The sequence below is a fragment of the Augochlora pura genome, chromosome 6 (assembly GCF_028453695.1).
Source record: "Augochlora pura isolate Apur16 chromosome 6, APUR_v2.2.1, whole genome shotgun sequence".
Lineage (NCBI taxonomy): Eukaryota > Metazoa > Arthropoda > Insecta > Hymenoptera > Halictidae > Augochlora > Augochlora pura.
This window is the reverse complement of record NC_135777.1, coordinates 4,101,102-4,116,966: the sequence shown is the minus strand read 5'-3', so window position 1 is coordinate 4,116,966 and position 15,865 is coordinate 4,101,102. Positions and strand designations below refer to the sequence as shown.

At 40.0% G+C, this 15,865-nt stretch overlaps 1 protein-coding gene across 6 annotated transcripts in view; it reads left to right on the top strand.

Annotated features, from left to right (window-relative positions):
- The window catches only part of LOC144471027 (venom dipeptidyl peptidase 4), a 370,685-nt gene that overhangs the window by 192,766 nt on the left and 162,054 nt on the right, over window positions 1-15,865 (top strand). For all 6 annotated transcript variants that reach the window (XM_078182680.1, XM_078182678.1, XM_078182679.1 and 3 more), the window contains one exon: window positions 8,664-8,863. In XM_078182680.1, coding sequence (XP_078038806.1) covers window positions 8,664-8,863 — 200 coding nt within the window. The remainder of the gene's footprint in view (window positions 1-8,663; window positions 8,864-15,865) is intronic.

The window sequence follows — 15,865 nt, the reverse complement described above, 5'->3', positions numbered from 1 at the left end:
TTCCAAAATTTCACTGAAAATGTATGTTTTTGGACAAGTTACGTTTGTATAGACAATATCGTTTCTAATGACAGTATTAAAAAATACCAGCACTTTGTAGATGGCGGTGCAACAAATTACCGGACGAATATGAATAAATCGGCTTTTCCGTCCGATCGGTAGCCATAGTAACCCTCAATTTGTTATCTATTATTGAGGTAAATGCGTTAAATTGTACTACAAGATTCAATATTATTACAAAAATTTTTATATTTTTTTATTATATTTAAATACTTCTTGTAATTAATAAGATAAATAAAATCAAAATGGAAACGACAATTTGTTACGACCGGTCGAGAAAGTGTTAATATTAGTTGAAAAAGAAACTGGATCGATGGGTAGAGCTCGGCTGGTTTCGAAATGAGAGCCGCTCCTCGCTGCGGGGATCCTTCGAGAGTAAGTGGTGTCCTTCGCAGCCCTCTTATCTCTCCACGGCATCGTCCTCCTCTTACCGTGGTCGGAGGATCCTTAGCCGGAACCCCCGAGTGAACTTTCAGCCGGAATCATGTTAGATCAATCAGTCATTCTATGCGGCATCCGAAGTAATTTTCTTTCTTTAGGAGCACGTTCGCTTTTTGAATAGGGCCTTCCGGATGGTCCACGAGATGCGCCACTAATCCTGTTCTCCTTCCTATCCGCCACTCCCGTGGAACCTCCGGGGTTATCTCTTGGTTACTTCTTTCTCGGGTAATCATTTCAGGAAACCCTCTTCGCCCGGGGAAACATCTTCGATTGTAATTCGTCGGCTCGTTTGAGTCGTTTTGCGGCGAAGAAAGCCGAAATCTTGTTTAACTCTTTTATTATATCGATCAGTAAGTTTATAATTGTTAATACGATTGGATGTTTTATTCGTTTATTTTTAATCGAAAGAAACGTCGATTCCTCCGTTATTGGTGAGAGAATATTTTCATATTTTTATATCTCATATTTATGACATATTTTTATATGCGACGTAATAAAATAATTAGAGAAAAATGTTTTTGACAAACTTGTGACTCTGACGATTTTATTAAGCAATCTTTATTTTGCTAATTCGTAGTTTAGTCATAAAAGTAAATTGTTAATCCGCGTAGCCTACGTGGATACCAAAATTTATTTGACTATATTCCAAATTTGTGATTTATAATATAGATAATTGTTATACATTATTGAATGATCGAGGCTAAATTACTCAATTTACAATAAGAAATTGAATACTCGATAACTGTTAATAAAAGTTTAAAATACCTAATATACACTAACAAACTTAAATTACTTAATGTATGTAATACAATGAAAAATTAAAAAATCCAACGTGCAATAAAAAATAAAAATATCCAATGTACAATCAGAAATTAAAATATCCAACCTGCAGAAAAAATTGAAATATCTAACGTACAATCAGAAATTAAAATATCCAACGTACGATAAAAAATTGAAATACGCAACGTGCAATAAAAAAATGAGATATTCAACGTGCAATAAAAAATTGAGATATCCAACGTGCAATGAAATAGACGAAATTATTTAACGTATAGGGAAAGTTAAAATTCTGAAGAGCGGAAAAGTTGAGGAATAAAGATGAGTACCGCGGCGAGCACACAGTTCCCCGTGCTCGGCTCTTCGGCAAATTGCTGCACAAAAATTTCTGTCTGATCAAACATTCACAATCTACTTAACCTGAAATACATTCAGCATTGCTGATGCGCCGTGCAACGCGATGCTCAAGTAGCACTCTATGCAAATGGAAGCCGTCAAACGAAATCTATCAATGAATTGGGAACTGTAACACTGTGCCACGGAACTCGATACCCTCGACTATGCGATTCGATAGAGAGAACCGCGAATACATACCATCGCGTATTGAAATTTGACACAGTGACGTCAATTTATCCGTCATTAACGATCTCTCGGAAGACAATCGACCGCGCTGATAACAACTGAAACGACTGAATCGTTTCAAGGATTTTTTTTCGTTATTCGGCCACCGTGACGCATTTCCCATAGCCTTGGCTGTTATAAATTTATATTTGTATAAAATGTACATTATAAAATTATTATGATATATTTTACTCGAAGATTAGGTAGAATTAAATGATTTCATATTGAGAGAATTTAATTGTTCGCTCACCGTGACGTAGAGTATTTCTCATGCGTTTCAATATTATTTTAACATCGGCTGGTTATACGTTCGCTTTTTATCAATGAAATCATTTATAAAATACGGACCTGTCTATTTTATTCGTATCGAGATTTAAAGTGACTCAAAGCTAGAAATGCTCTGCTAAAATAATACAAATAGCTTAAGAGGTTTGACAAAGGAGCTTATAAAGAGAGAATCCCATTGTACGCTGAGCTAAACGATCGAGACAGAAAATGCAGAGAGAGCTATGATAGATAGAATAAAAATGCGCAACGATTCGCGTCTCGTCGAACAGCCAAAATACACTCGCACGTGTTTGCAATAAACGAATGCAGCGAAATTCCTCTGCGCGATCAAACATGCACAATATATATATATATTTACTAAATTAATGCACAAACCTTCCTGTTTGATCGGACATCAGCAGGCTAATTGGACGGTCCACGTATTATAATCAATTAATGCAGTAAAATTGATGTCCGATCAAACGTGCTTAATGAACGTCCACATTTTGTATTTAGCCAATTAATGCACGGAACTTCCCCCCCTCCGATTAACAGTGCACAATCCACTCAGACATTTGATGTATCCGACAAAGGACTACATCGAGAGTCAAGTCTTATCAAAACAGCGCTATACATACAGTCAGTCCCATAAGTATTCGTACCCTCATTGCTTGTAAGAGAAAGTTGTTGAAATCAAGGGACGCATGTAAGATTTTGCAATGAACTTTTTATCCCTTGATTTCGACAGATTTATCTTATAAGCAACGAGGGTACGAATACTTATGGGACTGACTGTGTATACATCGCTATTTCACGTCTAATAAATTAATACACGGAACTCCCTGTCTGATCAAACATGCACGATCCACTTACGTAGTCTATGTCTACTAAATTGATGCACGAAACTTCCTGTTTGCTCAAACATGCACGATCTCGTTTAGATATTGATGGGACGGTGATAAGAAGTGACGAATAAAAATTACGGTGTACGGAGAATGATTGATATTTAACAGTATTAAATATGATCGTAGAGTACGATTGAATTTAATGAGATCAAATAAATTGTAAAACAGGAGCGAATTGAATAACATGCACGATCTCGTTTGGATATTGATGGGACGGTGATAAGAAGTGACGAATAAAAATTACGGTGTATAGAGAATGATTGATAATTTTTAATGATATTAAATACAGTCGTAGAGCACGATTAAATTTGATACGATGAAATACAATTTTAAAACAGCAGCGAATTTAATAAGAGAGAATATAATTATAGAACAAGAGTGAATGTAATAATATAAAATACAATTACGGAATACGATTAAATTTAATAATATAAGATGTAATTATAGAACACGGCTGAATTTAATAAGAAGAAATACAGTTATAGAACGTGATTAAATTTTGCAATATAAAAGATATAATTATAGAAAATGACTGAATTTAATAAGATGAAATACAATTATAGACGAGGAGTGTTAATAATATAAAAAACAGTTACAGGAAACGTGTAAATATAATAATAAAAATAACAATTGCAGAGGACGAGTGAACTTCATAATACAAAATACAATATTGGAAAACGTCGAAATTTAATCATATAAAATAGAATCACAGGGAACGAGTAAATTTAGTAATATAAAGTACAATCACAGTACACGGCCAAACTAAATAACAAAATACGATCACAAAACACAAGCAAATGAAATAAAATGATTTACAATTACTGTACACGTACAATTACAATAAAATGTGAAAATTGACTAACAGGAACAAAATTGATACAAAATAATATCTACAACGAATTCTCCTTCACGAAAAATGCAACGAGTACTGTGAGTACAAAGCAACATACCAATCCGTTCAATTATGTACAATCCACGATGCCTAATAAATAAACTCAGAAAATTTGACGTCCGATCCGCCGCTCATCCCCTAAAAATTTTTTAAACCATAGCACGGCGACCGATTCTCCCTCGTAAACGATCCCATCGAATCAGAGACACCATAGAAAATTCGTGTTCGGGGAGAGACCATAGAAAATTCGAGCGCTCGACGAAATCCCATGGCCCGGCGTAGGAACCATGAAACCTCGGAAGCCGTCCGCTGAAATTAGCTACGGCGTCGGCACGAAATGCGAGACGGTGGCCCGAGGACCCCGACACCGCTTTATCTCTCGTTAACGATCTCTTAAGCACGGACAATTGGTTCGCCGCGCGTCCCACGCGTCTCCGGGAGCCGCTTCGTTAACCGGGGCGCCGCGTCGCGTCGTCTTATCAATTAACAGCAATAAATTGCGAGACCCGGGGAGAGACCCGTTCCCCTCGGATTCTGCCCCGCGGCGGGCGAATCGGAGATCGATACGGGCCGGTTCGAGCCAAACGGAACCGAAGCGTCCTGTGTGTGTCCGCCGTCCGCGCACTTTCCAGCGAAACGGACCGAGGTCCCGGCCATAAACCCCGACTTCTATACGCTACGTGAATACCCGTGTCTTTATTTATGGGTTTTCACGAGGAAGTTCCTTTTGAGGGCTGCGGAGAAAGAGAAAGAGAGAGAGAGAGTCTGGCCGGACCGACGATCTGGCATCGCGACAGACGGAGTCGCGGCAACTTTCCATCGATTTTACGCGACGCAAGGTGCCCCGGGAACGATCTCTTTTCAAAAGAAAGTTAATCATTCGTTTGTTTATATATTTATTTGTTCAGTTATTTATTTCTTTGATAAGCAGCAATGCTTTGAGCCAGATGACTTCTTTAGCAGATACAGGATTATTTCGTAAATGGTTCCTGTTAATTTTTATATTATTGTTGAACAATATATGGGAAGATCATCAATGTCTCTGAATGTTAATACATGCTATCTTTATTTTGCATTAATATTTCGGAGTTTGTTTATAATATTTCGTTCGTTTTTGTTTCGAACTTTATTTTGTGGATCTTTATATTTATTATCAAGATTATCGTAACAATTAACGTTAAATAATACCGTTATGATTATATTACAACTTTGTTATAATAGTATTAATATAACTAGTAGTATTGCCACGTAATATTAACATAATTTGTGTAATACTGTTACTATATAATATTAATACAATTATTATATAATATAATAATTATATATATATATATATATATATATATATATATATATATAATAATAACATAATAATATAATTATACAATATTAATACAATTGTAATAATATTACTATGTAATATTAATGCAATATCGTATATTGGATATTTGATACAATTATATTATGACAGTATTGTAAATATAAGAGAATTATCTATTGAATGTGTGTGTGTTGAACACAATTATATAATAGTTGCGGTACATATAAATACAATTACGTATCGAATGTCGAATACAATTACATTAGAATTGCATCGTAATCGTATGACATGCCGACGTCAATATTTCAATATTCAATTTTGCATACGCCTTTATTAAATATACAAGTACCTTCTAAAAATTTAGACTCCGCAGAATTTCCTGGCGAAGCAGCAAACAATAGGAAGGAAGGGGGGTTCGAAGAGGGTGAACGGTCAGAGTGCAGCCGTGGGGATCCAGCGTTTGTCGCGTACGTTTCGAAAGAAGAAGAGCAGCTAGAAACTAAGCGCATTTTTCACCGAAGCGAAATTAGCATTTCAAAAATATTCCAACAATTCTTCGGGTTTATCTGGCCGATGGTAGAGACCGTCGGAGAGAGGGGGGTGGCAGAGGGTGCCCGTAGGGTGGCTGAGGCAAGGAGTGGAATCTTAAGTAGCCCGCGGAGCAGCTCTCGTAAATTCCTTAAGCCGCCATTTAGTTTCCGGGGGAATTTAACAACGGTACACGCGTATATCTGGCTGGCGTGCGGATTCAATTCTAAAAGGGAAATAATGTAACGCACCGAAACACCGAGTGAAAGACCGGTGGCTGCCCGGGAACCGTTTCTTTATTACACGGCCTTTCAGCCGTGCCAACTCTCGAATGCAGAATTCGGCGCGTTCCGCGGCAGCGTAGGTACAGTCGCGTTTAAAAGCCGTCCATGAATCCCGGCGATACCTTTACGAGCCTCGTAAATAGAAAAAGGGGCTCCCGCCGATCGGAGGGAACGAGAGCCGGCAGGCAAAATTATGCGGCCGTTTAAACGACTCCGACACGAATTAGTTTCATTACGTTGCGAGCGCGGTTTTCAGACGACGACGACGACGACGCGGTCGAATACGAGCTAGGATCGAATTCACCCCGTTCAACGTCGATCCGCTAGATCCTGTAACGCCGGCAAGACCAGAACGGATCCCTTAACAACGCCTCGTAAAACGACCCGGCCTCGTAAAAAGCGCAACGTTCCATTTACATTTTTCTCTACCGCTCCGGCTTCGGCTACCGCCGCTCAGGAAATTATACGCGGAAACGAGACTCTCCCGCGATCCCTTCGACGGATTTTTGATCACTGGCAGCTAAATCCTTTGGAGCACGATTTTTTTTACGGCTATGTTGATTAGCGTATCCGTCGTTAACGCTGGATTTAGGGGTCGTTAGAAACAGCTGTTTTTAGGTTAGTTTATACGAGTTCATGATGGGACGTTTATTCTGATTTTTCGAGGCGATTGTTGCAGTGATTTTCTTCTTTTTATTTTGCACTGGTTTTATTGGTGTTTTGTGTTATCGGTCTAGTGAATTAATTTTAGCGAATGAATTCATTTCGTGGGGGCGGAAAAGGGATTATGTAGGAAACGTGGGATATGGGGTGTTATTTTGATTAGAAATTATTCAGTCGTGTAAGGAACTTGATGAATTTGTTAACATTATTAAAGAATTAGAAAATATTTATTCATAATATTTAATTTCAATTACTATGTTTTATTGATGTGGTGAAATATAATATTGTGAAAGCATTAGAAATAATTATTAGTTTTAATAAATTAGTACACAAGAAAAGTTCAGAAAAGTATTTTATCGTTAATTCAGCTGAATCGAGATACATATAGAAAATATTTTATTGATTAAATACGATTAATAATTTGTCCGAACAAAGACCTTAGTTTCACATATTCTACTTTACGAAAGTCATAAGAAATTTTAAATTCGCTCGAAATGATTTTATTTATCAACGTATATTATTAGAACTGAATTTTACGTATTCCATTTATCTAATAAAATTACCAGGCAGCAGAAACGTAAGAACAATTCGTACAACTATGCTTTATCCATCAATTCGGTGGAACAGAGTTTGAAAAGAACGATCGCTAAAAAAAATTCGATAACGGAAGGGGCAAGGTGGAGCACCTGTCTAAACCAGCTCCGACCGTACCGGGTCCCCCGCACAGTTAGATCTTTGGATAAGCTTCGGGTGCATGGCTTCGCGATTAACTTCAACTATCTCTTGGGCGAACGCAAACATAAACTTTAATTACGTTGAAACTAAGTCTAGATTTAGATTAACCAAGTTTCAATACACGACTGTGTAACATTTCCGAACAATGCATGACATTCGACCGCGTGTGTAAGGTGCCGAGCAGCGCTCGGGCCCCGCCAGCTTTCGCAAAGAAATTACCCGCGGAATACTCCAATTAACGTGCTCGGGGGCCAATTCGCTTCCATCACGGGTAACCACAATTCGAATTCCATTCTGTTAACTCAATTTCTGTTTGAATCTCCGTGGAAATTGCTCGCGTTGCTTTTTCCGCCTGCTGTGCAAGCATATTTTCGTACTACGATTTCTTCGTTCGTTTGATTTTATTTGTCTTATTGAATGCATCGTGTACTCTTTGGAAATATGAGACAATTTTCGTAACTATGTGTTGATTATTGTCAAAATCGAGTTCGATAGTTTTTAATGTAGGAGTGATGAATTTTTATACGTCGCTTATGTGGAGGACAAAGTGTTTAATATTTGTTACCGTTTCTGGTAGCATGTTTTAGGGCCGTCTAAGATTTTATATGACTCGATAGAATTTCTTCTTCTAGACTTTCTGTGACTCTTTATGAATATTTAAAAAGGTCCCTATGACTCTATATGACTCTCTATGACCCTCTATAACCCTTTACAGATCCGTTATGCAGCCTCTATAGCTCTATATTATTCCCTGCGAGTTCCTGTGACTCTCTGTGACTCTTAATGACTCTCTATAACTCCCTATAACTCTCTATAACTCTCTAAATCTCTCCATAACTCTCTACAACTCTCTATAGCTCTCTGTAGTTCTCTATAGACCTATTGTTCTCTACAACTCTTCACGACTTTCTACGACACCTTATGACTCTCTATGACTCCTAATGACAATTAACAACTCTCCATGACTTGCTTGAAACCCTCGACAGACCACTAAGAGCCCTATAAACTCTATTGTACCCTATTTGATCTCATAGGATCCAATACTAACCTAGGCCTCTCTAAAGAACCTCTAATAACTCTTTTTAATTCATTTTAAATCATTTCAAAATCGACCCGCCCTTACTAGAAAACCCTATACACACGTCTAATATTTGTTTAAATTTTCACAGGGCCGAATCGTCACTGACTGCGAACAATTCGGTCTCGGTCCAGTTGGCCACCTGGGCGCCGCGCGGCAACGGTCTGGTCTACGTGTACCAGAACAACATCTATTACCGGCCGGAGGCGGAAGTGGCCAAGGACTATCAAATCACCAACACCGGTGTATTCGGGACCATTTATAATGGAGTGCCGGACTGGGTGTACGAGGGTAAGCTTCTTTGCTCTAAAATGGCCACGGCAATCCACTTTGTTATTCATGGAACACTCTATGTATCTAATCGTCTTAGCCCGTCGACGGATACACAACAGGCTCGCTGCGTATCGATGTCTCTCTCGCGCGCAAAAACTTTCGGCTAAGTCGTATCCAACATTTATGGACACCGTTAGCGTTCGCCCCCGTACGCCAATGATCGATCCATTATGCATCCTCGAAAACTTTATACATATTTACTCGCCGGTCTATCCATTGAAAATACTTCCGTCGACGAGCTGCTTCTAATCCTATACCTGTGTCTCTGTTTCAATAATGTTTAGCGACGGCTCAGAATTTTTTAAACAATTGTTCCGCGAGTAACGTTCTTCCGATTCCTGCTTTTAGGGTTGATTTTTCGATGCTATGGGGTGCTTTTATTGCTCGACGTTTTATTGTTCAGTGTTTTACTGTTTATAATGTTTTTTTACCATTTTCACAATAATTTGATCTTTTATTATAACGAAGAATTTGACGAGTAAATTATTTTCTAAAATAGCAAACAATTTTTGAAAAATAGTGATATCTATAAATAAGTAATGTATAAAAACAACAGCTGTTTGCCAAATTCTTTATCACACAAGGAAAGTCGATTTACGATTTTAACCCTTTGCGGAGGAATGACGGCTCTCAGGCGCCTCTAAAAATTATCATGCCATGTTTTAAAATAATCTTTATCAAATTTACTAATATTTAAAAAATTGTTAAGAGCTATTATCTGTTACATAAGTCATGAAATTCAATTTCATAATGTATAAAATGCTTCGGGTTATATAAAATGGAAACACTGTAAGTCTGAAGAAATATTTTGTATTTCCAGTTAAAATGGCTCCGACTGCAAATTGTTAATAGACGATATACTATTTCATAAATTAATTATCTCCACCCGTAATGCAATATAGGATGGGTAATTCGTAACAGTTCACCTTTGAGAAGCTCGCGAACCGTAGCTAAGGTATCCGCGAGAAATTCGCTCTATCATTAAAATCGTCCAATCGCAATCAGCCCGCTTGTAGCTGTCGCTCTTCTTCCGATGCAATATCGCGCGGCGTGCCAAAAATGTGCAACGGCCGCGCATGTGGCTGCAGGATTATTTACGACGTTACTTTCGCCGTTCCGTCACTTTGGACGGTCGCGCTGCCCCGATGAATTTTTATGCTTCACTCGGCAGCGTTAGCTCGTAGACGGCTCCGCGATTTAGCGAAACGCGAGACGCGGTGGGACAGGTGGGCGGAACACGCGGGTCTCGCGAGAGAGAGAGAGAGAGAGAGGGAGAGGGAGAGAGGTCTCGACGCGGGTCTGATGAGGGCTCAGAAATATGCAAACGCGTGCAACGTCCCCCCGAGCATCAGCTGTGTGAATTACGGCTGCGGCACATATTATTGTTCCCGGTTCCGGGGCGAAAACTCATCCGGCACATGTACAAAGCGCGCCGACGCGCCGCGACGCCACCCGATGCAACCGACGGTAAAGGGTTGGCGAAAAGTAACGGGGAACATTTTTTCGAACCGGACCGAGAACGAATCTTCTTCTGAGAATAGGAGAACGAGTATACCAGGCAATCGGTATAATATTTTCAATTTTCCATTTGCATATTTAGAGCGACGGTAGGTATTTTAATTATTTTATTCTCGCACTTTTATAATACTAAAGACTATAGTATAGTACATGGTTATATTCGTCTTGATGCACGCTTCTATATGGCGCAATTTAATATCCAACATTCCCTTTAAAACGATAAAGGTCGCCTTTGTTTCTCGAGAATTATTAACAATGTAACAAATTTAGATATATCGTCTTATAGTCGGTAAAATACGGTACAACTTTTTCCTGTATAATTTTTCTCTAGCGTTTACCGTTCTCGAGAAAGGAGCGCCGGTGTTCCGAATTATCGCGGCCACCCTGTATAGGATCGCGCGTGGCTGCAAACGGGATGCACCGTCTCGCGTCCTACGGCTCCGTGAATCCGCGATTTCCGAACTATCGCGTCGCGACAGTCAGCGTTTATCCGCGTATCCGTTCGATTGACAACTCGCGAGCCCGATTGAACTTTCGCCGCGATGCGCCGCGCGCGCGATGCACCGGGTTGCGCCGTACAGTTGACTCGGCCATTAAAGCAATCAGAGAGAGAGAGAGAGAGAGAGGCGTCGGCGGGTTGAAAATCCGACAGACAGCTCATTAGTCGGGGACGCGCGGACTTGAGCAGTCGATATTCGATCAAAGGTTCGAACGCGCCGGGACTCTTCTGGTAATTAACCTAATCCGCGGCTTAACGCGAAGATCGCTCGACAGTCGTATCAACAAATCAGTTCTCGAGATACGTCTCCGCGCGTCGCGCGATGTCTCGCGCGTCAAAATCGAATCTGGCGCTCCGACGTCGTTAGGCTGACGTTGGGCTCGCTAACGAAGTGCATCGGCATCTGTTTCGTTCGCGGATTGTACGAGGGATCTTAATTATTAATTTAAATTATGCCGTCCGCGCGTCTAATCTAGATCATTTCATTTCTTCTAGACAAAATGTCCGCAATATGTATAATTGTATGTCTTCTTTTTCGTTCGCCATTGTCGAAGAGCACGGGTTTTTATGAAATAACGAAGTTGCTACGTCTGTAATTTACTGTTAGTTAAACAGAACACGCAATATTAATTTTCGTTTAGTTTTTGCATGTCACCAACGTGGAGCCACCGGCACTTGCCCAATAATTTTCCCATGGCACTACCGTGGAGCCACCGGACGCCATAGTCTCAATTGAAAGCAAAAGATAGTTTGATACTAAATACCGAAGGGTGAGAACGATGAATAAAAATGTTGCATTATCAAAATGACAAGATATGATTTATTCGAATTTTTCATAGCTTTTAGAACACAGTGTGTGCTTCAATTTTTAGCTGCTGCTCGCTTCTATAATTGTGATAATAATCGTGGTTACGTTAACCCCTTGTCGTACTTCAACTCAGACTCGTTCCTTTAAGTTGGAATCAAATTTTACTCTCGTCACTAATATCTAAACATTCGAGCAGACGTAAGGACACGGTAGACATAAAATTCCTTTTCCTTTTAAGAAATTAGTGCGATCGAAAAAATTCTAATCATAGTAATTGCAAAGAAAATGTTCCGGCAAGGGGTTAAGGGATGAAACTAGTTTACGTCAGCGAAATAACAGCAGTTTTTCAGAATTCTCTTTCCGAATAACTACAGGTTATAACTTTCCAACGCTTCGGGATTATATTGTTAAACATTTGGACAGTCTAACAAAAATTTTTATTAGCCATAATGCCCTCTCGATGCTACCTTCAGCGACGTCAACATTTAATTGCATAAGAAGAGGCGAGAGAAAGGCTGAGAAATTGATAGAGCGAACGAGAGAGAAACCGATAGAAAAAGAGACAAAGTGAGGAAAAAAGAGAACGGAAAAGAGAAGGATTGAGAGAGAGAGTCAGAGAGAGAGAGAGAGGGAGGGAGGGAGTGAAAGCAAATAAAATAGAGACGGAGCTCGCAACGCCGTTCAATCGGCGAGCAATTATTTAGCACGGTGCCGTGACTCCGGGAAAATTTTTAATTGGCTCCGTACCTTTCGCTCGTTTTTGATCCGCCGTGCCGGTGTCAAACGCGATTACCAAGCATTACGGCAAACAGTTCCCGACTCTCCGCCTCTCGAAAACAGTTTGACAAATTAAAGGCTCGGGGATCCGTGACCCCCCGCCGGCGAACTGAGATGAGAGTTTGTTTTGCCGAGGCGTCTTGCGAGCTGTACCAGCCGCCGCGACAGCGCCGTCGCTTCGCCCGCGGAGATTGAAGCATAGCTGTTTACGTAGACATCGGAATGCATCGGCTCGCATAACACACGCGAGATTGTTCCCTGTTGTTTCGACGTTCCGCCCGCGTCTCTTGTTCCTCCGAGGATTTTAGAAATATCGGCAGAAACGAGGGAGTTCAATCTGACACTTCTTGCGTACAATGGAAACTTCGGCTAAGGGTAGTAATTGGTTTTAATTTGATAATACTGTCTAATAGTTTATTTAAAGTACTATTATATAGTAATATCGTATTGTATGTATTTTATGTATTTTACTGGGATATAATATTTTATGTATTTTACTGTGATATAATATTATATGTATTATAATATTATACTGTATTATAGTATTATAGTATATATTATAGTGTATAACTGTATTATAGTATTTTTTAATGCGAAATCGATTGACTATGTTTCTTACTTAAGGTTAATTTATTGGGTTATATGTGAACCGTTCTGCACTGTTAGGCTTATATTAGGGTGTTCCATAATTTCCTTTCTTATTTTTTATCGGAAATCAATAGACGATACTTGTTGTTTAAGGTGGATTTATTATGTTACATAATTGCGCGAAGTGCGGCTGATTTTACTGTCATATCGCTTACCAAACTCGATGAGTTTAGGCAGACTAGAGGTTCGAACGAAATGAGACTTAATACAACATTAAGGTGTCCTCTAAGTTCCTTCTTTACTTTTTAATGTGAAATCGATAGCCGATGTTTGTTGTTTAAGCTTTGGGTTATATATGTACTGTTCTGCTTTATTAGGATTTTGTTAGAGTGCTCCTTAAATTCCTTCATTATTTTTGATGATAAATCAATAGATGACATTTTTTATTTAACCTTTTGTACTCCAGTGGTGACTCTAAAAGTTGTTATACTATTTCTGAAAATAACTGTAATAGCATCAGACTCGTTTATATTTACAGATTATTAAAGCGACAAGTACTGTACTTGCTAATGAGAAATCGCACTAAATCATATCAAATAGAAATACAATCGATGAGAAAATATATTTAAAATATAATGACAATAGTTTTGAGTATAAAGGGTTAAACCTTCTTTCATCTCTCAGGAAGCCTCCTTACTCGCGCACACTATATCGTGGATAGAACTTATGGAAGACCCTAGTATTATGATACGATACAATCTTATATGGTTCAATATTACATATATTACATTATAATACAATACTATTATTACATGAATTAGACGTCTCAACAGAACAGAATTACCAACCTCGACATTCAAAAATTCCCTTAACCCGTCCACCGCTGTGCTATAAACGCAATAAAGTCCGCAATGGAATCGCGATTTTGTTGTTTAACACGTTCGTCGCCGACAATTAGACACTAAAATCCCCACAAAATTAAAGCAATTTAATTAATTAAAATAAAGCTAAAAAGTTCACATTTATCATAGGGGATGAACTTTTTCGCAAAAATCATAGTCGAATTCATTTTCCCCGAATATATTGCGATAAAAATAAATGTTCACAATTGGTCAGAAATTAGTGTCACCCAGATACGGGTGACGCGACGACGAACGTGTTAAACGACTAATTCCGTGAACGTGAAAGAACAAAAGGTGATTCCGGCGTTAAAGTGTCGGCGAAATAGGGGCGGGTGGGGGGAGCTGGTGGTGGTAAAGCCGGCATTCGGAAACCGCGTCCACGCCCTTTCGTTTCAGTCGTCGTTAGGGAAGGGGTGAACAGCCCCGTTGTTGCTCGCCGCAGTCGATCCAGTTTATTTTGAAGTATGCGCTCCGCGGCGAGGCGGGCCGGCCCGTCGCGATAACGGCCGCTTCCGCTCCGGGGCCACGGGAATTCAACCGTGTGATGCTTGTTTATTCCAGAAGAACTGCTAGACAGCGGTCCCGGGGTGTTATTAGCGAAACCGCGAGCAGTTTATGCCGCGACGACCGAACTTTCCCGCGACCGAATTTTAGCGCGGCCGTCAACGACCTTTCCCCAGCGCGCGAGAAGGAATTCCGACGGGTTACGCCGTCGCCGGAAGCGAGAACCGGCGCGCTCCCCGTTTCCGGAAATGCCGCGTTGCTTCAACCGGATAAGAGGCGAAATTTCGCGGGACGCGCGACGCTCCGCGTCGAACAACTGGCAGCCGGTTCGATTCTGATCAGGCTCGCGTATCCGTAGACTTTGTAAAATTCTGTGGCTCGTTGCAAGAATCGTACGATCCTTAGAAAAATTGTAGAGATGCTGTAAAGTGTTGAGAGTCTTGAGAAAAATTTCCGGACCCCGGAAGGTGCAATGAGCCCGAGAAAAAATTCTAGAGTCGACTATTCGAGCGGGTGGGGTAGTTATGGCGTTCGAAAAATTGGTAATCTTTGAGCGGCTGTCATTTTGTTTAAAAAAATCGTAGGACGATGAAATTTAATTGATTTTAAAGATTGAAGTTTGTAGTTTTGTATGGCGTTGGTGATTTTTTCCCGGAAAATTTCTGTACCACGTGGTGGACGCAAGAACGCGACTACCCTTAAACGTGTCTTATTTGATATCGGTACCTTATTATCGGTTCAGGTATTTTGTTATATTTTATTATTAATGCTAGTATTACATATTTTATTATGAATTGTAATTTTCTATATTTTATAACCAATGCTAGTATTACATATTTTATTATAAATGGTACCTCTATATATCTTATTATTAATTCTAGTATCGCATATTTTATTATTAATTTTACAATTACTATTTAATCACTAGTCCTACCATGAATATTTTATTAACAATTCCACTCCGTCCCGACTCGTCATCGCGACGAATGCAACGTCGCCCAAAGCCAAATGGTTTCTCCGGAAAACAAAGGGAAAATTCGAGAAAAACGAGAGAGAGGTATCCTCCCCCTCCCCCCCGCCCCTCCCCCTCCCCCGTTCGCGGCCGTGTGCCGGCTCGTCGTTGCTCGTTCAATGGGCCGCACTCCACGTCTCGGTAAATATTTAAACCCGCTTTAGTATTAATGCACCTTCGAATCCGTTCGCCGGCAGTCTTTCGAGCACTGTCCGTGTCGCGTCTATCCACGATCGGAGACGTTCGCCCGGGACCGAGTAAATCTCGTTTCGTATTAATTGCTGCCGGTCCACAGTCGGCGAAGACACCGCGGCGACGGCGTCGAAAGATCGATGGGACACGCGGCGGCTGC